Source organism: Notamacropus eugenii, chromosome 1 (assembly GCF_028372415.1).
Source record: "Notamacropus eugenii isolate mMacEug1 chromosome 1, mMacEug1.pri_v2, whole genome shotgun sequence".
Classification (NCBI taxonomy): Eukaryota; Metazoa; Chordata; class Mammalia; order Diprotodontia; family Macropodidae; genus Notamacropus; species Notamacropus eugenii.
Genome location: NC_092872.1, coordinates 420,789,770 through 420,815,580, shown reverse-complemented (window position 1 = coordinate 420,815,580; position 25,811 = coordinate 420,789,770). Strand labels below are relative to the sequence as shown.

Below are 25,811 nucleotides of genomic sequence, written 5' to 3'. Positions count from 1 at the left end.
ATAAGGCGGAAGTTTTATGGTATTCCAAGATAAGGGGAGACCTTAAGGAGCCAGGGAAAGAGCAACTCAACCCTTAGGGTGCCTTTGTATCAAGAGACTTTAGGGAATCTTTAGAGGATGAACCAGGGAAAAGGCAGCTCAACCTTTAAGATATCTTTGTATCCACATCAAGACATGGTATGATTGATTCCTAAGAAAATGTCACTTGTAAGTGACACTGTTGAGGTCAGATTCAAGTGAGTGGGGTTCTAGTGTGAAAGAATTCATTTAGACATTCTCTTTTAGTCATTGGGAGCTTTATTAACATGAAAAGCACACGGACCTTTATTACAGCAATGGGTCTGAATAAAAGGTACTGGTATTTGGGGGCGCTAAGCTTATATAGAGATGTTCAGGATGTTCATGTAGTTTTAGGGTTTTATAATATAAATACTCTCCTGTGGAAATTTTATGACACAAGATGAGGGAGACAGGAATTTTATGGTTTAGGATAAGGGGAAGTTTTATGGTATTTCAAGATAAGGGGAAAAGAACTACAGGATGTTCTTGAATTACAGGATGGGCTACAGAATGAGGATCCCCACCCCCAGGAGGGGCCTCAAAGTACTGGAAAAGCAACCCTTAATTTTCTTTTTAACCCCTAGGGTGCCTTTTATATCCACATCAAAACCTAAAGTCTTCTCTAGTTCATTTATTCATCTCTAAATTTCAAAGAAATACACACACACACACACACACACACACACATACACGCATGCATGCTCTCAGGCAGCTTAGGTGGTAGTGAGTGGGATAGGTTTAGTGAGGACTTCTCAGATTGTAATTCTTCTCCCAGGGGTGAGATAAGACTGAGAGGCTCAAGGTTACTATATTTTTAGAGCAGAATAATTCCACATAAGGATATAAAACTGTGTAGTACATCAGGGTCTCAATGATTGGATAAAGTTTACCTAATTCTTCAATGTCTTCATTTCAAAAGGGATTGGTTAGATTTCGTGTCTAGAATGTAAGATCATATTCTCAGCTAATGAGAATAATGGTCAGTGGGGGGTGAGGGACTTGCGTTATGGTCTATATAAATCACTGCCTTTTCTTTGTCTTCAGCTTTCCTACTCCAGGTGAACTGCTGTAGGACTGTCCTGATTCTCGAGAATCTAGTAAATAAACTTTCTGTCATCACTTTGAGAGGCCTCTGAGTAATTGATTTATGTAGGGACCTGAGCCATTCCACACAGTAGTATGGAAGAAGAAATGAGAAACCAAAACCAAAGATGGAATTGTCCTTTGACAAAGAAAGAAAATGAGGCATGCCCAGAGAAGGGAAGTAAATGCCCCAAGGTCACACAAGTAGGTAGCTATTAATCAAATCAATCCTAATCTTGCTTCTGAGAAGCAACACTCAACCATCTCCCATATAGCTCCTTAGGAATCCAAACCAAAATACTCTTCCCAGGCCATTACTCTCAGGTGATGTAGTCTTCTCCAATTAGAATGTAAACTCCAAGGGCAAGGACTATTTGTCTTTTGTATTCCTATTCCCAAAGCTCAGCAAAGGAGAGACCTCATGTGAATCAGCAAAATATCTTTGTTTTTAATTCACTTATATTTTCCCATAGTATTCCCTGCAATTAATAAATGCTTTTTATTCATTCATTCTGACCACTTCCACACCTCTTTCCTACTCGCCTAACAATGACAATAATCTTCCTTTTCTATTGGTGTTACAAAGGGCCCTTCTAGCAATAGCCCTAGGAGGCAAGTGGGTACAGACTGGGCCCTCAGGCGGCGGCCTCCAGCTTTTTCCCTTTCCCTCAGATGTCTCTAGGGTTTTCTTGAGTCTTACAGAGTTTCAGGGTATTTTGGACCAGTTTCCAAAGAGTATATGTGCATCTTTGAGAAAGGCGAGAATCAAAAAGATGTTCCTTTATAGCAGTTATGCAGAAAGAAAGGAACCCAGCTTAAGGCCTGTAGGGTAAAGGGGAATAGACTTCAGTCACTCCAGTTCAACCTAGAATGAGAAAGAGGGAATTTATGTTTGAACAGGTTCTCAACTATTGTCCAATTAAGCAGCCTGTTTCTGTCTCAGTCAGATGTAATTTACTAACTCAAAAGACCTTAAAATGTATTGATTAGCCTGGAGGTATACTGGCCAAGATTGTCTCATTCTCTTAGAATAGTGATATTTTGCTGAGGAAATGGTGCTTGAGCTGGAGCAACAGGATTCAGATCGTAGCTCTGGAGGCAGTCAGTAGCAGTGAAAAATATCTTTGTTCCAACCAGGAAGCAACAGAACAATGAATTGTAGAATCTGGGAAACGAAAGCAACAGGACTGAGAGTCACAATAAGGAAAACAAAACTTAAAATTGCCATTTATTGGAATTGTGCAGGTCTGGGGAGAGTAGCCAGCAACCTTGAGGTCTTTCCCTCCTGGGTCTGGGTCTGGGTCTGGGTCTTCACCTTAAGACAGTACGGTAAGTGTGGACTCATGTAGCTTCCTCTGGGAGATGAAACTGACCAGAGGAATAGACTCTTTAACCAACTCTGAATTCACCTCCTAAAGCTTAACCCTAACCTGAACCCAGGATGGCACTTAGATTATAATTGTGCGAGTTCCTCCGGAAAAGTGCAGCCTCATTCATCAATGGGCAATGTTTTTTGTTTCTTCCCCAGCCTCCAGCTCCTTCCCCCTGCTTTCTCAAGTTCAGTCCATGGCTCGCAGCCTGCCTCTCTATTCTAGCACCCCTCATCTCATCTTACTAGGGGACTTCAAATTACTTATTGATGTCCTTTCAAATACCCTTGCTTCTCCATTCATCAATTTCCTCAGTTTCGGTCTCAGCCACCCACGAGGATGGTCATGCCATTTGTGGACTGGTGGGAGGGCAGAATATTTAGGGAGGGCAACAGCTAGAGAGTGGGCGGTCACCGCGCCCTCTATATATCCAGCTGTTCCCAGAGGAGACCAGGCTTCGCCCGCTCCCAGCACTCCGCCCCACTCATTTTCTTGCTAAGTGCCCTGTAGGCAGATGAAGCCGTAAAGGAGGATTCTCTGTATACGCGGGTCCCGCGCGGCTCCCGAGAAGACTCCAGGGCGGCGCACTTCTCCCGGGGCTCTGCCCCCGGCCAGAACAGCGGCCGTTCCCGTCACCGCGCTCCCGCCCTCCGGGCCGCAGGGGCGCTCTCCTGCTCCGGCCTGCCGCGGAGGGAGGCGAGGGCGGGGCTCTCGCCGGCCGGAGCCGCTGTGCGCCTGCGCGGCTAGCTCTGCCGCCGGCTCCTGGAGCTCCGCGGGCGGCCGCCTCTCCGAAGAGGCCATGAGGAAGCTCGGGATGCCCCCCAAGCGTGCCCGCTGCAGGACTCCCAGCCCGCCTCGGGAGCGCGGCGCGGCGCCGGCCGGGCCTGCGGGCGCGGAGCCCGAGGACGATGCGGATCCCCAGAGCTGGAGCCCCGAGCGCCTGTGCGCCTTCCTCAGCCGCCACGGCGTCAGCAACGCCGCGCTGCTCAGCTGCTTCCGAGGTAGCGGGCGAGGATGGGGGTGCGCGGGGGTGCGCCCGACCCCGGCAGGACCGGCCCGGCCCCCGGCTCCCCAGCCGCCCTTCTCCTCCTCCCCCCCGGCGTCCCTGCAGGGATACTTCCCCTTGACTTCATCAGCTACCCCCCTCCCCCCGGACCCTGGGACTCCCCGGTGACTTGGTCAGCTAACCCGCCTGTAACCACCTGCTCCCCCGGGGACCCCCCGCCCTCTGCCCCACCCCACACCGTCCCTCCGGCCACCTCCGCGGTGACTCCCCAGTGACCTGGTCAGCGATCCCCCTCCCCACTCACACCCCATCCTTCCCGGCGGCTGCTCCCCCGGAGCCCTCCCGCTGCCCGTGACAGACTCCCCGCGGACCTCCAGGACTTGTTCCTTCACCCCATCAGCACCCCCACTGACCCTTCTTTTCCTCCTGTCCCATCACCATCCCTTCACTTGACTCTCACTAGGGAGCCCTTCACCGGATCCCTCATCCTACTCTGTGGCACCTGCTTAGCCCCTCCCCACGGTGCCCACAGTGCCCGAACTGAGTGGGCAGAGACTCCCCCTCGGAGGAGGGGGACCTAATTTGTTTTAAGATGGGAGATTGGAGGGAGCAGGCGAATTTGGAGTTGGGCCGCCTTCAGAAGTTAGTAAGGAGACCGAGGAACCGAAAAGGATTGGGGTGAGAGGGTGGGAGGGGGGCTATACATAGTAACTATTAAGGTGTGTTGGACCAGACCCAGCATACAATAAGAGGTGGTGGTGGTGCTGGGGTCACCGAGGTGGCTTGGCTGAGAGGTGTGCTCCTCCGAGGGTGGGGCCAACCTAGTGACCTAATTAATTATTATTATTATTTATTAGGATGAGAAAAGAGTTAGTTTGGGCATTTTTCTCTTGGGATTGTGATACATTGTCATTGCTAATGTTGCACAAAGCTATGCCCTCCTAAGCTTCTGAAAGGTGAGAATCGAGTCACCTGCCTTATTGGTAAATAATAAGTGGTGACAAGTTTTATGGTCAAAAGGACTTGTTTACAACCTGAGCATCAAGTTTTTTGACTCTGGATGGGCATATTATTGGCAGACTCAAAGTGCTGACGAAATTGCTTGGAAAGAAAAAACCCTAGGTTTCACTCCCAGTCTTTTTTTGCTGAGCCCCAAGCTGGTATCTTTCCTGTTGCGGTTTCCTAGCAGTCTAAGATTATGCCACATCAGATGATGTTGAACTTTAATAGGTGTTTGTTTCTCCTTCCTCCCTAGTTTCCATTCATCACATACACTTGTTTTTCTTTTGAGATATCCTGTTTCCTTCTTTCCTTCTATCTTTAGCTTTCATCTAACCCATAGCCAGGCTGAGGCCCCTGTTGTAACAATCTTGGCTGAAACATGCAGGCTAAGTCCAGCATCTTGTTTAACCATTTTTGAATAAATAAGTTCATTGTCAACAAGCTTTGCGGTCTACTCAGTTTTTTGAAGTTAGGTATGAAAGTGTAACATGTATTTTACAGCTACCAGAAGTGGAAGTTGGTGTTGGCTGGTTATGATTTGCAACTCTTATCTTTGCATGGCCAAGAAAGAGTCCTTCCTGTGATGGGGCCCTAAAAATAGCTAGAATGACTGGGGGCCTGGAGAGGGGGGCAAGGAGAAAGCCAAACCAACCCATATCTTCAGTTCCTTTTCCTCTTCTCATACCTTTTGTAGGGGCTAGGAACTCTGGGAGCAGTTACAGCTGTGGGTTGGTTCTTAAGTTATTACACTCCCCCACTCCTTTCCCCAAGGTTGTTTCTTTCACTGTACTTTTCTGTAATTCCTTGGGTGAGTTTTCTGGAAATGAGTACCTTACAGTAATGAGCTGATAATATGTAAGCTGCAAGAAGCCTTTACTGATTGCTTTTAGTGCTAGGGAGATATCTCTAGTTAATCCTGTATATGTCAGTTTATACCCAGTCATTTGTATATTGTCTCCTCCACTAGACTGGGAGCACCTTGAGAATAGGGGCTGTTAATTGCCTTTTGTAGGACCCCCTTGTACTTGGCACACAGTCACTCATTAAGTATTTGTTGACTTGAAGTGCATAAGTTGCTATGTATATGGTATATACATCATAGCTACGTTTACTTGTACTGGCCACTGTGTCTGGAGGAGATAGAAGTTTAGGTAAGGCTTAGGGATCTTATTGGTATTGTAGAAGGGTAACATAGCAACACAGATAATGTTATGTACAAAGTTACTGGATAAAGTACATTAGAGAGGTATTCAGTGAGGGGCACAGGTCCTTACCAAGTGGTGGGGGGAGGGGGAGGAAAGGAGAAAGCTCTGTCACCTCACTCAGGGAAACTATTTTAGTCTCATGATTTATTATAAAATGTTTAAAGTAAAGCTCCATTTCTTCTCTCTATACTTTCTCATTTTAGTGGCTTTGTTTAGTAATGTGGATGATTCTCAGATCTTTGTGCTTTGTCTTACCATTGCCCTGAGCACCAAGGTTGCTTTTCCACATATTTGCTTATCACCTTTACCTGGAGGTTCCCATGCCATTTCAAACTCAGCATGTCTAAAACACCATCTTCTCTCGAAAATCTGACCAACCAGCCTTCTAGTGCCCCTATTGAACTTGATGGTGTTAACCATTCTTTCAGGCATGAAACTTCAATTAGTTCTAAATCCTGTCTTTACCACTACAGTATTTCTGTATCTGTTTTCCCTTCTCTCTTCCCCATTCCATTGTTACTTATCACTTTGGTTTAGCACTTAATTATTTCTTTCCTTTAATATTGTAATAACCCCATCTGGCCCCCTTCAAATTGTCTTGCTGCCTTCAGGGTGTGGCAAGCTACAGTGACCACAAAAGTGTAAACCATAGTTGTAAAAAAAAAAAATCAAAGTCTTACAAATTGTAATGAATGATACTTGAGGGAAAGTGATGATATATATTTCTTTCTCGGAAAGGTGAAGGACTTAAACATACACATGTAACATAAATGCAGAGAAATTTGTGAACTGGTTTCTAGAATATCTGCTCATTACTTCTGACTATTACTGAACATGCTTAGAATAGTTTTCTTAAATGTTAAAAATGAAAAGTAAAAAATGGTCAATTCTTTCCCAATATTTAAAAGTTTCCAACTTTTTAGTTCCTTGAAATGAAGCAAAATCAAAATGTATTACAGTGGGAGCTGTGGGGGAGAATGGATTTCCACAGTTTATAGCTTAAATCCTACTGCATGACTTTTCCTGAAGTGTCTGTCACCTTTAACCTACTACACAGGGTAGACATTTTCACCCCAGTAAGGAATATTTTGAGAAACATGAAGTGATTTTTTAAAAGGGTTGTAATGACAGAAACCATTTTGACTGTAGTTTATGTTTTAAATGTAGCAGTCATACTTTGCTTAATTCAAATTCACTGAAGACAGTAGGGGAAAGGAAAAAGGGGAAAATATAGAAGGGATTGAGGAGAACAGAAGTAGGAGTCATAAAACAGATCAGATTCATTATTTTAATTTCTTCAAATTAAAGCAATTCCCCACATTTTCCTATTAGCAGTAGTGCAGAAGTGATTTAACTATGTAAATAGTTACTTTTCTTTGGAGTATCTGAATAAGGTTTCCAGCTATGTCTAGTGTTTTTTGATCGCTCATTGAGCAGAGAACTTGAGTGACAAAAAAAGATAAAAGTAAAATTTAAAACATCTATAAGAATTTAAATGTAGAGACCTAATTTTTAGGTGAAACTTAATAAAGAATGTGGCCATTCAAATTAGCAAGTAAAATCATTACCCAAAAAAAGTAGAGGATTATAGATAAATGGAATTCAATATTAGTTGGAGGTATTAGATAGGTTTATTTTGTTGCTGGTCATTGCTTAAAATTTTTGATTTGTAACAAGAAAAGGCCAGGGAATGTTAAGTGGAAATAACTGCTGTAAAAAAAAAAAAGGCAATAATTAATTTTTAAAGTTTTTTTTTTAAAGGGAAGCAGACAAGATTCAGTATAAGACTTGATTGAATTGCCAAAGTAGAAAGTCAGGAATCCAGAAGTCAGGATTGTGGCATGCTTTTCTGTTCCTACCTTTAAAAAAAAAAAACCACATTAATCTGTAAAGTACCGACAGATAAATGTGATATACTCTTACCTTTTACTGGCAAAACCAAAAACACAGCATTCTTTAAGTTATTTTGTATTTGTAATCACAGATGGGTTTTACAGATAAACTTTCTTGCAAGTATTTTACACAAATCATATAGTAGTGAATTTTCAGAAAATTACATTTGAAGTACACATAACTTAATAAATATATAAAGATAAAACATATTGGTATTGATCTTTAAAAATTTTTTCATAGAAAACAAAATCAGAGGCTCTCAGCTGCCCCACCTTAATGAATCACGTCTTGAAGAACTTGGAGTAAGGTAAGACTATTGCTCACATTGAAGTGTATAAAAAAACACTTAAGATAATTCTGTTTTAATATTTTCTTCTTTTTTAGATTGCTATTTGAATTTTTAATTTTTGATTAATTTTTAGACAAGGATAAAAGACAAAGATCGTATTAATGTTGTCTTTACAGAAACCTCCCTTTTTACATGGAAGAAATTTGTCAGTGGGAAAGTGACATTCAATATATTTGAGATTTGGTCCTTCTTAGTTGAAGAATTTTGCTATGCAGTAAATGTTCTTTTAGTGACCAGCTTCTCCCTCTTGACTTATTTGAGAGAGCACCAGATTATGAACAAAGGTGATAGGAAAGAATATTTACAAACATATTTTAAATACTTGGAGACTCCCTGTCTCCTGGTTAGCAGTTCATTTTAAATCTTCATGTTTTGAAAAGTCAGTAATTTCCTGGTAATTTCATTTTTGAAAAAAGAAAACCAAGTGTCATTAGCAAGGTTCAATTAAAGTTGGTATAATTTTATCCTAGGATCAACAGCTAATCTCTTTTAAGTCTGTCCCATAAGCTGTCATTGGTGTTCTATTCAAAGGTGCTTCTTAAGCAGTTTCTTCAGGGTTTGAAGTTAGCCAGGATCCTCCAGGGCTGGTAATCTTGGGGTATAAAATCTTGTTAAGGACTCAGTATTTCACATTTACTCCACTTTATGGTTCTGTGGAAAAATTACTAGACTGACAATCAAGGGATTTTCAACCAGGCAGTCAACAAGCATTTATTGTGTGCCAGCCACCGGAAACAGAAAGGGAAAACAATGATGTAGTCTGTGTGCTCACAGGGAGAAAACACAGAAGTGCCTACAAAATAAATATAGAGTAAACATGGAGGAGAGTCACTGGCATCTCCTGGGAGGATCAGGAAGGGCCTCATTTAAGAGGTAGTGTTTAAACTGAACTCTGATAGGGATACTAAGAAGTGGAGATGAGGAGGAAAGTCCTTCTAGATATGGGGCAGCTCATTCCAAAACACAGAGATGGGAGATGGAGTTTTATGTGTGAGGAAGAGATAGGAGTTTAGTTTGGCTGGAGGAAAGGGTGTGTAAAAGAAGTGATATATGATAAGGCTGGATAGTTTGGGTCCCAGTCACGAAGGGCTTTACAGGCCTAATAAAGGAATCTGTATTTGATCTTAGAGGTAATAGAGAGCCACTGGAGTTTGAGTAACATGGTCAGACCTAAATTTTAGGACTGTCTATTACTTTGGCAGTTGTTTGGAGAATGTATTGGAGAGAAGAGAGATGAGGGATGGAGACCATTTAGAAGGCTGTGACCATTATTCAGGTGAAAGGTGATGAGTCCTTCTTTTGAGGTGTTAGCTATGTGAATGCAGAGAATGGGGATAAAATTGCGAACGGTGAAGAGGTAGTATCTGTGAACCTTGGCTGCTGATTGCATTTGTTGAGTGAGGGAAAGTGAGGAGTTAGGGATGACTTGAGAATTTCAAGCCTAGATAACTAGATAGACTGGGATGCCATGAATAGAACAGGTAAGTTCAGAAGAGTACAGGTAGCCTTGACAGGAGGACGCCAACAAGTTTTGAATATATTGAATCTGACATGCCTGTGAGAGAGACATCCAGCTAGAAATGTCCAATACACAACTGAGTGTTATGCTGAAGAACTGAGGCTCAGGAGAGGGCCCGTAGCTGGATGTGTAGATCTAGGACCCATCTGCATGATTATTGAACCCAATGGAATCACCCAGACAGTGATAGAGAAGAGGGTCTAAGACGGAACCTATAGTTTGGGAGTAGGATGAACATTCATTCATTTAGTAATCAGTCAAAAATATTCATTAAGCTCCTACGTGTGCCAGGCATTAAGCTAAATGTAGTGATACAAAGAGAAAGGTAAAAGACAATCCTTCCTGTCAAGGAGCTAACCATCTAATGAGGGAGCCAGCATGTAAACAGCCATCTACAACACAAGCTGTGTATAGAATAAATTGGAGAGAGTCAAAGGAGGGAAGGTACCAGCCTTAAGGGTTCTTGGGGAAAACTTCTTGTATAAAGTGAGGTTTGAGCTGAGGCTTGAAGGAAGTGGAGAAGAGGAGAGAAAATTCCAGATATAGAACACAGCCCATGAAAATGCCCAGAATCAGGGAAATGGAGGGTCTTGGTCAAGGAACTACAAAAGGAACCCAGTGTCACTAGAAGAGTATGTGGGAGTAAAGTATAAGAAGACTTTAAAGCTAGGAGGAAAGAAGGTTATTAATGACTTTACTGAGCAGCAGTCAGACAAGTAGGAACTAAGAACTGAGAGAGTCCTATCTGCGTATCAGTTCCATTTTTTGTTAAAATAAAGATTTTTTTCCAGTGCTAATATTCCACACTAGAGTCTAGTAGAATAGTACTTCTTTGGGGTGTTGGAGAGAATGGTCAAATTAAAACTTGCCAAAAAACAAGTGGTAAGTCATTATTATCTTATCAGTGATTTCTCATAAATAGTTTCTATTTCTGTTACTAAAATGGTCAGCACAGATAAAGGGGGGGAAATGGCATAGGGAAAAGAGAAAGTTAGAGATCTAGATTTGAATCTAGGCTCTGACACTAGCTATGTGACCTCGATGCAAATCACTTTATCTTTTTTCACTCAGTATCCTCTTGTACAAAGCTAGTGATAATAATTATGCTGGTTACCTTTACAATGTTGTTGCGTGGAAAGAAAGTACTTTGTAACCTTAAAATGTGATGTAAATGTGAGAGGGTGGTATTATTATAAAGTAGCCTATAGTATGTTCTTTTCCTCCAATAACCACCAAAAAATATTTTTAAAAATGCCAGCAACTTCAGCAAAAAGACACCTTGGTGTAGAGAATAGAAAGCTTGTTTAGAGTCAGGAAAGCCTAGGTTTGTATCCTGCTTCTGAAACTGAGCAGCGGCTAGTTAGCTCAGAGCATGGTAGTGCTCCTCTTATTTGGAGGACACCAAGGTAATGGATGTCATCCTTGTATGGGTCATGAAAAAAGGAAATATTGGGGGGGGGCAGCTAAGTGGGTCAGTGGATAGAACACTGATTCTTCCTGAGACTCATCTCCCTGGGTTCAAATCTGATGGCAGACACTTAGTTGTTGCATGACCCTGATCAAGTCACTTAACCCTATTTGCCTCAGTTACCTCATCTGTAAAATGAGCTGGAGAAGGGGCAAACCACTCCAGTATCTTTACCAAGAAAACCACAAGTGGGGTCACAAAGAACCTGAAATGATTTAATGACAACAAATCTGACCCTCATTGAATAATCTATGGGCAAGTCTAGTAACTTCTCAGTCATCCCATCCCATCCCATCCCATTCCATCCATCCTGTCCTTTCCAGAGCACTCCTTTTCCCCCAGACTTCTGCCCTGCTCAGACTCTGTTATGATTAAGTCTTTAAGATTAGGCAGATCTCCTTATCTGCCAGGGTGGGAGAAGTTCCTGCAACAGAACTGCGTGTGTTCATCTTTCGTTGCAGAAGAAGACCATGCCATCAGAGAAATGATGAGTGACTTGCACTTGACTTTGTTTTGAGTGAGGGAGGGCTGTGCAGGTCACCAGCCTCACTTCTCCTCCAGAGTCATCTGAATCCAGTGACCAGATATTCATCAGGATGACTGGAGATGACCCAGAATGAGGCAATTGGGGTTAAGTGACTTGCCCAAGGTCACACAGCTAATGAGTGTCAAGTGTCTGAGGTGAGATTTGAACTCAGGTCCTCCTGACTCCTGCACTGGTGCTTTATCCGTTGCACCACCTAGCTGCCCTGCAACAAAACTAATCCAAAAGAGAACTAGTACCTTCTTGTGACAAGTGTTGGTTTTCAGTGGGATTATTGTTGAAATACCCTCAGATACTAAGAAGGGCCAGGCCTCTGATAAATACACGAGGCTTGGAAGGATTTTGAACCATCCATGTACAGTGAGGTGACTGTTTATGTATTAATTGTTCAGTGTATCAGGATTGAAACTGCTTCAGCAGAGTGAGCAGTCCTAGGACCAAGGGATGCCAGTCAGTTGGAGAGAGTTTAAATCCTAGGATTCACTCAGCCACAGTCCTTAATGCTGAGTTGCATTAGGAAAGATTCATATCACCATAGTCAGCTGGTATTTACTGTGGACTAAGTGCATTAGGGGGCAGCTGGCTGATACCATGGATAGAGTGCCAGGCCTGGGGGTCTGGAAGACTCTTATTCCATGTGACCCTAGGCAAGTCACTGAACCCTGTTTCCCTCAGTTTCTTCATCTGTGAAATGATCTGGAGAAGGAAAGATCAGACTACTCCAGTATCTTTGCCAAGAAAATCCCAAATGGGGTCACGAAGAGTCAGACACAACTGAAAAAGAACTGGCCAACAACAACAAAATGTATTAGGGGACACAAAAGAAATATAGCATTTTGTCAGTTTAGCTTTCAGATGGCTGAAAAGACCAACCAGGTGGCTGTCCTGTAAGTATACTTAGAAACACATTTGCTTGGGAGATTTATTGAAGTGATTTCTAAATTGTTAATAGTTCTTAATGATTTGTAGGTAATTGACTTGATTTTTAAAAATCATTCACAAATCAGTATCACAAACTTTATTAAGCAAATTATGACATGTTTTTTTGGTGTTTGGTGACTCTCTCAGGTCTTTAGAAGACAGACGGAAAATGCTGGATTGTATCCATGAACTGAATCAAAACCATGATGATGCAATGAAGGTAAATGGGAGTTAGTTATTAATGTTAGATCTTAATATTATTTTCCATTTGGAGGACCTCAGTTTCTGTTTACCCATTGCATGTTTGATTCATTATCAGAATGTAAAATATGTTACTGAAATAAGATTATCATTCAATATAACCTACATCACAGGTAATTTTTTAAAAGAAAGTTTGGGTTTTTAGTAAATTTTAATTTAAACATTGTACAGTAGAATATGCCATTAATTTGCCGTAGAAAAAAATAAAGTTTTCTTTCCATTTTCTACCCCATTCAAACCTCCAAGTTTAGAAAGAGGAAAACTAGCTTTTCAGGGTTCTGACTTATTAGTGTTTATTGAAATTTCCTAATCCTTCTCCAGTGGAGAGAGAATGGAGTTTGGGATTTGTTTTGCTTTTTTGAAAGAGAGAGACTAAAGTATTGGGACTGCCTTGCTATATCTCAGCTTTGTGGATGAACAGTACTTTTTAGCAGATACATTCTAAATGTTGAATGTAGCTTTTATTACATTTTAAAGAAAGGAAACTGTACCAGAGATTTGGAGTTTTATGTGCAATCATGGGTAGCTAGGTGGTACAGTAGAGAAAGTGCTGAGCCTGGAGTCAGTCTAGCCCAGGGGTGGGGAATCTTTGGCCATGAGGCCATATGTGGCCTCTAGGTATTCAGGTATGGCTCTTTGACTGACTCCAAACAAGGGGATTTGTTCTGTGAAGTTTGGATTCAGTCAAAGGGCTGTACTTGAGGGCCTAGAGGACCACAGGTTCCCCACACCTGAGTCCTAGACTTTTTTTAATAGCACTACAGTTTTTAATGAAATGTTTGTACAATTAGTCACAAAAGAGCTGTGTCTCTAATCCCCAACCCCCATGGGAAAGCTGTATTAGGTATGGACCAGGAAAGTGTTTGTTTTCATTTCGCCATCTGCAGAAGCTTAAAGGGGATACTTCCCCTTGTTCCCCGCTGCACTTCTGTTCCCTTTTCTAGTGTCTCCATCACAGCCTCAGCTGACAGGTTCCTTCTACTCTAACCAGGTTCTGCTACATAGTTTACTGCCAGTAGGACAGTTGCCCTTGGAAGCACTAGCAGTTAGTCCTATGTTGGGTGATAATCCCGATGTGTCAGGGCTGGCCCAAGTGCCAAAGCTTGCTCACATGGCTGCTTGTTGTCACAGGTCTGTGTCCCAGCTCAGGAAGTGTAGAAGCAATGGGACTGAGCAGTGAGCTGTCTTATATGATGGATGTTCCTTGCTTTGTGTGTCTGCATCCTTGAGAGCAGCTTTGTGCTTAGCAATCACATTCACTTTTCCCAGGACACTCTGTAGTCAGGCTTCTGTTTGGTCTCTACAGAATCCTGGCCAGGGTACTCACCTTTTTCTGCCATAGGTGACAATCTCCATTAGACAGTATCTTCACAGACCCACAAATTAAAGGATGCTAAGGATCACACTATAACATTCCCTCTAGCTTTGAAAGTTTTCTCACAGGCTCTGCAGCCTTGACAGCTTGGAGAAACTTGTGCTGCTCAGGATGGTAATATGGTTTCCTAAGTACCTGGCCACTGGCATTGGAGGGTGTAGGAGAGGAGAGTTGCCTTCTCGTGCCCTGCACCAACTCTTGTGCTACTCTTTGCCACTTCTAACTGGAGTGGAGAATGGTTGGTCAGTGAGGTTGCTGCTGGGATCAGGTTAGATAGGAGTTAACTGGCCACTGCTTCTGGACAGCTAGCTGTTTAGCCAGAAACTCAGGAGTCAGCATCTCAGCAGCTGACTCTTTTAATGGTTTCTTTTGTCTTCTCCATCTCAGTAATTAGCTCTTGAACCTCACGCAACAGTGACTGATACATCTGTTGGGCCCCCAGTATTTCAAACTCCACTCCACATTCTGTCCTTTTGGTTTTCCCAATACAACGTGAAAAGTCAAGCCCCCTTGATTCCTACCCTCTTGTCCATGAATTTGTTATTGGCCATATCTGGGTTGACAGTAATGCACTCTGTAATTGTGTTTGTTATCTCATCCAAATCAGGTTCTGCTTGGTTGTCCTCAGAGAGGTCACTGGTTTCTTTAAAATTTAGCTGTTTTCTGGTAGTGCCAGAGAGATTAGCATTTTTGGGGTCTTCCACAGTCGTGCCAGAATAGGGCATGAGAGACAGGTTGAGGGGAGGAGCGTGGTGCCTTAGTTTGTCCTGAGTTTGAACCGTGGAAGAAATCCGTCCAGGCCCTGGGGTAAAGTGGCTGTACTGGTTGTGCCACTCTGACTCTTCACGTATAACATTTTTACTCCCATGTACTCATAGCTGCCAGTTGTCATTGGCAGCATTTGATGAAGTGGTGATAGTCAGTGAGCTCCTGTGAGCCCAGTCTTAGCTTTTATGGAATAACTAAGGAAATTTATGCAAGGATGCCATTCTATATCATTATTGTGGATCAGTTGTATGATCAAAAAGTTATGCTTGGATGCAATCAGTTGTTTGGTCAATGCTGACCCTCAAGCATTGGTATTTGAAGTAAGTCCTAATGTTAAAGTTGTGATTAGAATTCTGATTTGTTACTCAGGCAACCATTTCTTTAAACAGTTGTGATATCTTCAACCAATCCCCACACATTCCTCACCCATTTCACAGTCACCATTTAGGCATGCTCACTTGTTCAGACTCCTTAAACTGAAATCCTTGTGATTGTGTACACTTTAAATTCTCCACATTGTATCTCAGAGACAACATGATTCTGTCCTCAGAGTCTCATGACATGGCTTTGAGTCCCGGCTCTGACACGTACTAGTTGTGTGACTGAGCACATTACATAACCTCCTCAGTACCACTTCTTACACTGTTAATTTGAAATCATGCACTCAGACCTGGGCTTATACATTTAGAAATAGAGAGCCAGAAAAAGTGAGCTTACTGATCATACGAAGAGCCAGGGACAGAAATTTAAGTAAGCAAGATGGACCCTACCTTCAGGGAGTTTACATTGTAATAGTAGAAGACAACACATAATGTTAATCTCATATATAAACAGAATCACTTTTGTTGCCACTGTTGATGTCACAACCATATCTATATATGTAGGTGACTTAAGAAAATTTCTGATCTCTTCTGCCTCAATTGTCATTAAAACCAATGGCAGCTTTTGGCACCTTTCATATTGTATTTTTTTTCCATTAGAAATATTTATTAACTGGTTCATTTGAAGTGTTGTTATTACCCTTGAAGCTGATTGTCTTTTTTTTTCTCACTTAATAGTATTTTATTTTTTCCCATTGCATGTAAAGATAGTTTTCAGTATTCACTTTTAAAAGATTTTGAGTTCCAAATTTTTTCTCCCTCCTTTCCTCCCTTCCCATTCCCCAAGATAGCAAGCAATATGATATAGACTATACATGTACAGGTATGTTAAACATATTTCCACATTAGTCATGTTTTGAAAGAAGAATCAGAACAAAAGGGAAAAACCACAAGAAAGAAAAAAAAATTTTTTTAAAGAGAAAATAGTATGCTTCGATCTGCATTCAGACTCCATAGCCCTTTCTCTGGATGTGGATAGCACTTTCCATCATTTCATCTTATATTTTTACATTAACTATGCAAATTTAACTGGAATGTCATATTTTGTTTGAATGTACTTGGGTCTTTGATATTGATGTTCAACACTGATTTTGTAATTTTTTGATTCAATGTGATGACTTTACTGAAAGGTACAAATGATCCAAATGAGAAGCTCAGTTTTACTTGGTGTTCAAGGTTATCCTATTGAGGCTAGTCAATCAAGGTAGTCAAAGGATATGAAGCAAATGAACTTTCTGTTAAATCTGATTTGTAATGAATGGACTTGTAGCCCAGAACTGTGTAATTATATTACTTGGAAGTATTGATTGGCTTATATAGTATCTTAAATACCTAAATAGCTTTGGTCTTCCGGTTGGAGTAGGCATAGTTACATGGAATTTAAAAGAATGTGTTGCTACCTTTAACCTGTACATTGTTTTCATGTTCTACTGATAGCTTCAGATAAAGTAATAATCATCATTTTCCAGATATTTAATGATCCTGTCCATGGCCACATAGATCTTCACCCTCTTCTTATCCGAATCATTGACACACCTCAGTTTCAACGTCTTCGATATATTAAACAGCTGGGAGGCTCTTATTATGTTTTTCCGGGTGCTTCACACAACCGATTTGAGCATTCTCTAGGGTAAGGAAGAAATATTCACCTACACACAGTATTAGAAATGAGTCACTCTTTAAGTGTCTCCATTACAAAGGATTTATAGTGAAGGCTCACCGTGATTATCTGTCTTAGTAGTTTAATTGTTTTCTTTATTGTACATATTATTGTGTTGTGTTGGTCCTTCTAGCCTTGTTAAACATTGTCATAGTGTGATTTATTTCCTGCTTGTGTACCTCCTGAGGGTGAAGATTGGGCTGGTGAAACAGTTTAAAATTTATCTTCAGGGTATTTCAAGGACCCTCTATCTTTTACCTTCTTATTGACATTATAGGCTATAAATATTAAGTCCTTCAATTTTCCTATTGTCTTATTCTTGTATAGATTGAACTTTTGAAACTAAACTACTAAATGATGTTTTAGGAAAAATACCTATTTGACAAGATTAGAGCAGTAACATTAAAGTTAGAATTTGTCTTTTTCTCCATAGCCTGGAGGGAATGCTCCTGAGTGGCAAGAAATGTAGATAGTTTGCAATTTTTCTTTTGAGACAGTTCTTTCCATTATAACTTTATTATATGATGTCATGTGAATTATTAGAGAATCTCATATAAGCCATATTGAATTGTGAATATAAAAAATTATACATAAAAGTGTCCTTTTTTGGATTACCCTTGTATGTGCTCCTTTACAGTTGTTCAGATAACTGAGTTTGACTAGAATTTTAAGGTTACTATGAAACAGAAGATTCTTAACCGTGTGTGTGTGTGTGTGTGTGTGTGTGTGTGTTATGGAACCCTTAAGCAGTGTAGTGAAGCCTGTAAACTCCTCAAAAGAATATTTTTAAATACATAAAATACATAGTGTTACAGAAAACCTATTGTAGTGAACTATAATTATCAAAAAATTCAAGGACTCAGGATAAGAACCTCTGCTCTACCGAAATAGAAGCAAATATAACAGGTTTGATTACTGTTCTTTGGGACCTGAAGAGAGGAGTAATTTGAAACAAGGAATATCTTCCTTGTGATTACTTAAGGTCCTTGACTGTCACAGTGGTATGTAGGGAGAAGCATGGCCTATAACAGGTCAAAAGACATAAAGAATTATATGTAGGAAAAGTATATTCTTGATTGAAGAAACAGAATAGCTCCCAAATTGAGATTTTATTTTCTTCTTGCTTTACAGTGTCGGGTATCTAGCAGGATGTCTGGTCCGTGAACTGCAAGAAAAACAGCCTGAACTACAGATAACTGAGAGGGATATGCTTTGTGTTCAGATTGCTGGGCTCTGTCATGATCTAGGTAAACATATGCAAGAAGCCAAAGGAATTGACCTGATGTATATAACTATTTGAGGATATATTTTTCTTTTATTTTTAAAAACCAACCAACTGAGGAGTCTGGAATACAGCAGCAATCCTGAGTTCTCTTTATAGTACCTCAGTGACTATTAGCATATAAAATATGTCACAGTTTCCCTCTGTAATTCTAGAGTCCATGGGATAGCTCCCATTGTCAAGTCCTGTCGCCTAGTATGCTGTATTAAAGGGTCAATTAGATTATGAAAGTCTTCTGATCAGTATGACCCAGTGGATATTTTGATCCTTTGCCTTTTAACCTTCCTGAATCCATCTTTCTTATGTTCAGAATACCTGAGATTTTTTGAACAGGAAGATTCTCAGGTTGGGGGTAGGGAGAGATGGCATTTCTTAGTAATTCATGTGGGTGTAAGGCTAAACAACAGCCTTTAAGACTGAAAAAAAAGGACTTGTTACATTTCCTATTTGTAATATTAGTAATCCTGTTGGAAACTCAAAATATTCTTGCAGCTATTTTTGAAGTTAGGTAATCACTAGAGCTGGAAGGGACCATAGATATTTGACTTTTGAGGAAATCTAGTTCTTTGGTGAGCATAGCTTACACTTTTTCCTGTATGTTCCTTAGATGATAGGAAGGGAATGTCTCACAGTCCACAGACTGTGTCCCTAGCCTATTTACCAGGCTAGGTAAGTTTGGGATTGATTACCACTAGAAAGTTGGCCATTCCTCATTTCTCAAATATGTAGAGAACTAAGTCAGATTTATAAGAATATAAATCATTCCCCCAGTTGATAAATGTTAAAAGGATATGAAGAGGCAGTTTTTGGAAGAAGAAATCAAACCAATCAGTAGTCATAGGAAAAAATGCTCTAAATCACTAATAATTGAAAAAATGCAAATTAAAACAACTGACATACCACCTCACACCTATCAGATTGACTAATATGACAGAAAAGGAAAATGACAAATGCGGGAGGGGATGTGGGCAAAGAGATACACTGATGTACTATTGGTGGAGTTGTGAACTGGTCCAACCATTCTGGAGCATGATTCGGAACCCTACCCAGAGTCATAAAATTGTGCATACCCTTTGACCCAGCAATACAGACCATCAGGTAGGTCTAAGAGATCAGAGAAAAATGAAAAGATCCTCTGTGTACAAAAATATTTATAGTAGCTCTTTTTTGAGTGGCAAAGAATTGAAAATTGAAGGAATGCCCATTAGTTGGGGAATGGCTGGACACGTTGTTATATATGATTGTTATTGAATACTATTGTGCTATAAGAAATGAGGAGAGAATGTTTTCAGAAAAGTCTGGGGAGACTTATATGATATAAAGTGAAACGAGTAGAACTAGGAGAACATTGTACCCATCAACAGCAATATTGTACCATGACCAACTGTGAAAGACTTAGTTACTCCAGTCAACACAGTGACTTAAGACAATTCCAAAGAACTTACAATGAAAAATACTACCTACCTTCAGTGGAAGAACTAATGGAATCTGAATGCAGATCAAAGTATACTTTTTTAAAATTTGTTTTTATTTTTTTGTTTATTTTCCTTTGTAATATGGAAATATGTTTTGTAGGACTACACATATATAGTCTGTATTAAATTGCTTGCCTTCTCAAGACAGGTGATGGAACGGAAAGAAAGAATTTGGAACTCAAAATTTTAAAAATCAATTGTTAAAATTTATTTTTACATGTAATTGACAAAAATTTTTTGTTTTTTAAAAAGTTGACCCTTAATTGATGAAGTATTTTGGTCACAACAACTTGAGAAGATGTGATGTATGTTGTTGAAATGCTGATCTTTTTTTTAATTAATTTATATGTTTTCAGTTTTCAACAGTCACTCATAAGTCTTAAATTTTCTCCTCCCCCCTCTGCGAGATGGCATGCAGTCTTTTATGGATTCTACACATACATTCTTATTAAACACATTTTCACATTAGTCATATGAATTATATACAGAAGAATTAAAATGAATGGGAGAAACCATGAGAAAAAACAAAACTTAACACAGGAGAAAAATAGTCTGCTTCATTCTGTATTCTGACTCCATAGTTCTTTCTCTGGATGGCATTTTGCTTCAAGTCCTTTGGGAATGTTTTAGGTCCTTGCATTGCTATAAAGGGCTAAGTCTATTAGAAACAACTGTGGTTGTTACTGTGTACAGTGTTCTCCTGGTTATGCTCATTTCGCTCAGCATCAGTTCATATCAGTCCTTCCAGGTCTCTCTGAAGTCTTCCTGTTCATCATTTCTTATAGCACAGTAGTATTCCATTACATTCATATACCACAACTTGTTCATCCATTCCCCAATTGATGGGCATCCCCTTGATTTCCAGTTCTTGGCCACCACAAAGAGAGCTGCTGTAAATACTTTTGTACATGGGGGACCTTTTCCCATTTTTACGATCTCTTTGGGATACAACCTTGGAAGTGATATTGGTGGGTCCAAGGGTATACACATTTTTGTAGCCCTTTGGGCATAGTTCCAAATCATTGAGCCATAGATGTTTTGAAGGATTGAAATCAATTCAGTTTGGATGAAGAGGAATGGGAAAAATGAAATGTCTGAACCACTATTTTTTATTCTCTTTTTTAAGGTCATGGACCATTTTCGCACATGTATGATGGAAGATTTATACCCCTTGCTCGCCCAGAGTTGAATTGGAAGGTATATGATATGGTCGTGTTTTCATATAGAATAAACCGATGAAGCATTTATTAAGTACTTATTCTGTGCCAGGCAATGCACGGAGTCCTGGGGATACAAATACGAGCAAAAAAGATGATTCTTACCCTTACAGAGCTTATGTTCTAATGAGGGAAAACAGCATGTGAAGTGGACCCTGAAGACATGGAGAGAGAGGAGGAGCAGGCCTCCTGGGCAGCATTCCTCCTTGGTGTATAGGGTGTAAAGGAGTTGAACAGTCCAGAGAGTGAGGAGTGGACCCTGGAGTGAAGTGAAGTGAGCATAGGCCCAGGGGGTCTGAGCTAGGAACTCATTAATTAGGAGATCAAGCTTTTGCTTCATATAAGAATTTATCTTGCAGTATTTTAAATAGTCAGCTACATTGTTGTTTTTATATCACCTGTATTTCTCCATGCATCCCATGTCTCTTATAACAAAAGAAGGGGAAAATAGTAGAGAAAAACTAACCACCATGGCAAAGAAATCTGACATAGGCAGTGTCTCACATTGAGTCTCCTACCTCTGAAAAGGAGCAGGAGGTGCTATTTTCTCCTGTCTCTTTTTTTGGGGCCAGGTTTTGTGTGTTTTCATTGTTGTCACCATTTTGTATATTGTTTTCCTGGTTCTCTTTACTTCTCATCAGTTCCTGTTTCTTCCTGTGCTTCTCTGTAGTCATATTTTCATTTCTTATAACTCAGAAATATTTTATGATATTCACGTGCCATATAGTAGTTTTCCAGTTTGTTTGATTATAGAAGTAAAATCTAGTAGGGCAGATGAAACGTGCACAATTGACTGTAACATTAAGTTAGTGATAATTCACATTTATCTAGCACATTCAGGCTTACAGAGTGCTTTCCCCAGGACAGCCCTATGAGGTAGACAGGAACGTAGTTCAAGTATTCTCTCCATTCTACAGATGAGGAAGCTGAAACTGAAAAAAGTCAAATGACTTTTCTACTACTATATCTCTAGTTGATATCTAAGTCAGAACTTGAACCCAGGTCTTCTGACTCTAAGTTCAGTACCCTCTCCCCTCTACCATACTACCTTTCTCAAATAAGAATATGGTAAGTGTAGAAAAGAATTAAAAATGTGGTTCTGTCAGTTCATTGGAAGGCAGATCAGTTATAGCAGTTTGTTAGAGTAGAAGGAGCACCAGATGTGGAGTCAGGACCTGGGGCCCAGTCCTGGCTCTGCCACTTCTCAGCTGTGTGACCCTAAGTAAGTTACATAACTTCTGTATGGCCTCACTTTCCTCATCATCCTTTGGGGTAAAGTCCAACAAGAGAGTTGGATGAGATGAGCTCGGAGTCCCTTCCACCTGTAAGTCAGTGATCCTGTGAAAACCCATAGGTGCGGTGTTGGAACTCAGGTGAGGAAGGGTCCCAGGCTGACCTCAGAGGGCTTTTCTAGCTTAATAGAATTTTAGAACTACTTTTAGAATTACCTGCGCACCTGTGCATATCCTTTTGCACGAGTGGTAGCAAATCTTTCTCCTTTATTTATATATTTTATTTAGTATTTTATTTTTACCCAGTTACATGTAAAAACAGTTTTTAACATTCATTTTTAAAACTTTGGGTTCCAAATTCTCTCCCTTTCCCCCCTCCCCACTCCCCATCATTGAGAAGAAAAGCCATTCTATATAGGTTATACATGTGTAGTCATGCAAAATATATCCATAATAGTCATATTGTAAAAGAAAACACAGACAAAAAAACCTTAAGAAAAATAAAGTTAAAAAAAGTATGCTTTAGTCTGTATTCTGACACCATCAGTTCTTTCTCTGGGAAAGGATAGCATTCTTCATCATATGTCCTTCAGAGTTGTCTTGGATCATTGTATTGCTAAGAAGAGCTAAATCTTTCTCCTTTAAAGATGGATTTTGGGGAAAAGACCCTAGAAAAGACTTTTCCACTGGGTAGCTGTGCAACTTCAGGCAAGTTCCTTGACACCTCTGGGCTTCAGTTCCCTCAAGAACAAAATGAAGTGTTTGGACTGTGATCTCAAACTTCCCTTCCTTCTTGTCTCTGAATTGGTGATTTTATTTTTTCAAAGATATTTGGAGTGAAATGTGATGAATAAAGTGAGCGATCAAGTTCTGGGGTTTTTTTCCTGCAAAATATATTTGATGCTCATAAGTAATCCTAATGCTTCTAAGATCTCCCTTTATTACTGACTTTGTCTGACTTATTTATTTTATACATTCAATTTTGATTGACCTTCACCTTCCAGTTCTAGTGACCCTTTGGGCAAACCTTTTCCTTCACCAAGACATTGTTCTATTTGTAAGATTCTAGCTGACTAAAGCAAAGATTTCCTAAAACTCCATTAGTTTACTATTTTCCAAAGTAAACATTTCAGTAACAGACTAGAAAGTTTAAACATATACATTTAAAATAATGACTTTTCCATAATAAATTCCTTCATTCAACAGTTATTTATTAAGCACCTATTCCATGTATGATACTGTTAAATACCCACCTATGGTATGCACACTCGATTTTTGGGGGGGGAGGGGGGGGCCAAGATTGGTTTTATCAGTATAGAGAACTTCTAGTTCGTAAACTCTCTCTACCAGCACAGATCAGCAGAACCATTCTGCATCTTGGAGTCCCTAGAGAGTCAGCAGGGGCACTTAGAAATTAAATGACTTGCCTAAAGTCACACACCCATTTTGTGTCAGAGGCAGGACAGGAATTCTGGTCTTCCTGGCTCTGAGGCCAGCCCTCTGTTCAGTATACCAGCACTGCCATATTTTGTCCATTTGCGGCTAGGTGACAAGGATTACAGCACCGAATCTGGAGTTCAACTCCAGTTTCAGAGACTTGGTAGCTTTGTGACCCTGGGCAAGTCACATAACTTCTGTCTACCTCAGATTTGTGAAAAATTGGGATAATAATAGCACCTACCTATTTGTTGTGAGAATAAAATCAGATATTTATAAAGCACTTTACAAATCTTTAAAGTGCAATACTAATCATAGCTATTATATTAGTAAAGCTATTGTTTATTTTGTGACAGTATTTAGCAATACTCATTATTTCAGAAGAACTTTGATGATTTTAGTTTAAGATATGACTATGCCTCCCATCTCTGCAAATGTTAACTTCTTCATGCATTAGCAGATGGGGATATGTGGTAAAAAGACTCTCCAAATTTAGCTAGGCTGGCCATCCCATGACAGACACAGTCCATTGCTTAGGTCTACACTTAAAGCTCTTTCAATTTGCTGGAGTGTCCCAGAGGTTTGGTTTAATTTGCATAGGCTTTGAGAATCCAGGGCTGCCCTCATGCCAGCCAGCAAGAGTTGGAGAAGTACTATTAATAAGGCTGTTTTTGTTTTTTTGTTAATGCAGTGTTAGTTGTGCACTTAAGATCTTATCGATAACTTTGAAGAGAGCAGTTTCAGTCAAATAGTGAGGGCAAGACAAGATTACAAGGGAGTGAGAAGGAAGTTAGAGATGAGAAAATGGAGGCAGGAAATATATGTATGTGGTTTTTATAGGAGTTAGGCCATGAAAGAAAAGTAGACTAATAGCTTGGGCAGTTTCATGATGCAAAGGTTTTGGGGTTGGTCTGTTTAAGATGTGTGGAGGGTTTTGGACTTGTTTGTAGGCGGCGAGAGATTAAAGGAATGTGTGTGTGTGAGTGAGACAGAGAGAAAATGTGACAGAAGGGCCAAACTCTTGGAAGATATGGGAGGGGAAGGGATTAAAGAAAAGTAAAGGAATTTGGTACTGACAAAGAGAAGGGCTATTTTTTCTTTTTAGACTGGATCTGGGAGAAGAGAGTGAGAGAAGACTTTGAGGGAATTTCAGGTGAAAATAGGATTTTCTCTGAAAGAATAACTTGAGAGAAGAGAAAATTTGGTATAGATGCTGTGGGAGTCAATTAGGGAAGATTACCAGGGTTGCTTTGTAGTAATGAGGTGAATTGAGATGAAGTAACATAAATTTATAGTGAACTCATTCCACTCTGTTTGTATGACTTCGTCCTGCAGCTCAGATAAAACAAGGTGCTGAGAGTGATCCTGAGCTAGGGTTGGGGGCTGGGGGTGGGGAGGGCCTGGAAGAGCAATAATAGTAGAACAGAAGGGCAAGAGACTTGGAACAAAGGACAGGGACAGTGGGATGGATTCATTTTAAAATCAATATTGAAAAAGGAGGAGAGTGCAGCTAGAGCAGGATAATGCCCTGGTTGGCCAGGGAAGGTTAGAGAGGGTACAAGTTTCAGTAGAGGAACTAGACCAAAGGTTCTTAGCTTGAGGTAACATTTTGATAACTGTATTTCAGTATGATTTCATTGTTCATTCAGTTGTTTCTTAGTCATTTCTGATTCTTCATAACTGGAGTTTTCATGGCAAAGATAACAAGTGGTTTTCCATCTCATTTTACAAATGAGGAAACTGAGGCAAACAGGGTGAAGTAGCTTGCTCAGGTTCACACAGCTAGCAAGTGTTTGACTCCAGGCCCCATGTTCTGTCCACCACACCATCTAGCTGCCAGTCTATATTTGGTTTTCTTTGTAATTATAAGTATTTTATTTTATAAATTTAAAAATGTTCTTCTGAGAAGAGGGGTAGAGGTTTCACAAGACTGCCCAAAAGTTCCCATGCCACAAAAAAGATTAAGAACCTCTGGAAGTTAGAGTGAGGACAGAGAATAGGTTTGCAGGGAGAAGGGAAAGGAAGGAAGTTTCTATTAAGCTCCTACTATGTCTGAAGCACTGTGCTAAAAGCTTAGCACATATTATCCCATGATCCTCACAACAACCCTGTGAGGTAGGTGCTGTTAGTATCTATACTTTGCAGTTGAGGAAACTGAAGTAGACAAAGATTTACCTGTTTTGCTGTGAGTCACAGGGCCAGAAAGGAGTGAAGTGGAGGTGGAGATAGAGGGATGAGAAGTTCCGTTCATATAGAAGAATTTCACAGTTGAGAGTTGTAGACTTAGAGCATATAGGGGTGATG

At 40.3% G+C, this 25,811-nt stretch overlaps 1 protein-coding gene across 2 annotated transcripts in view; it reads left to right on the top strand.

Moving 5' to 3' along the window:
• Positions 1–2,824: 2,824 nt before the first annotated feature.
• SAMHD1 (SAM and HD domain containing deoxynucleoside triphosphate triphosphohydrolase 1) overlaps positions 2,825–25,811 on the top strand; it is a 52,261-nt gene continuing 29,274 nt past the window's right edge. For both annotated transcript variants that reach the window (XM_072631452.1, XM_072631451.1), the window contains exons 1-6: positions 2,825–3,514; positions 7,860–7,926; positions 12,568–12,640; positions 16,674–16,834; positions 17,996–18,111; positions 20,748–20,818. In XM_072631452.1, the coding sequence (XP_072487553.1) occupies positions 3,313–3,514; positions 7,860–7,926; positions 12,568–12,640; positions 16,674–16,834; positions 17,996–18,111; positions 20,748–20,818 (690 nt within the window). In that variant the 5' untranslated portion in view covers positions 2,825–3,312. The remainder of the gene's footprint in view (positions 3,515–7,859; positions 7,927–12,567; positions 12,641–16,673; positions 16,835–17,995; positions 18,112–20,747; positions 20,819–25,811) is intronic.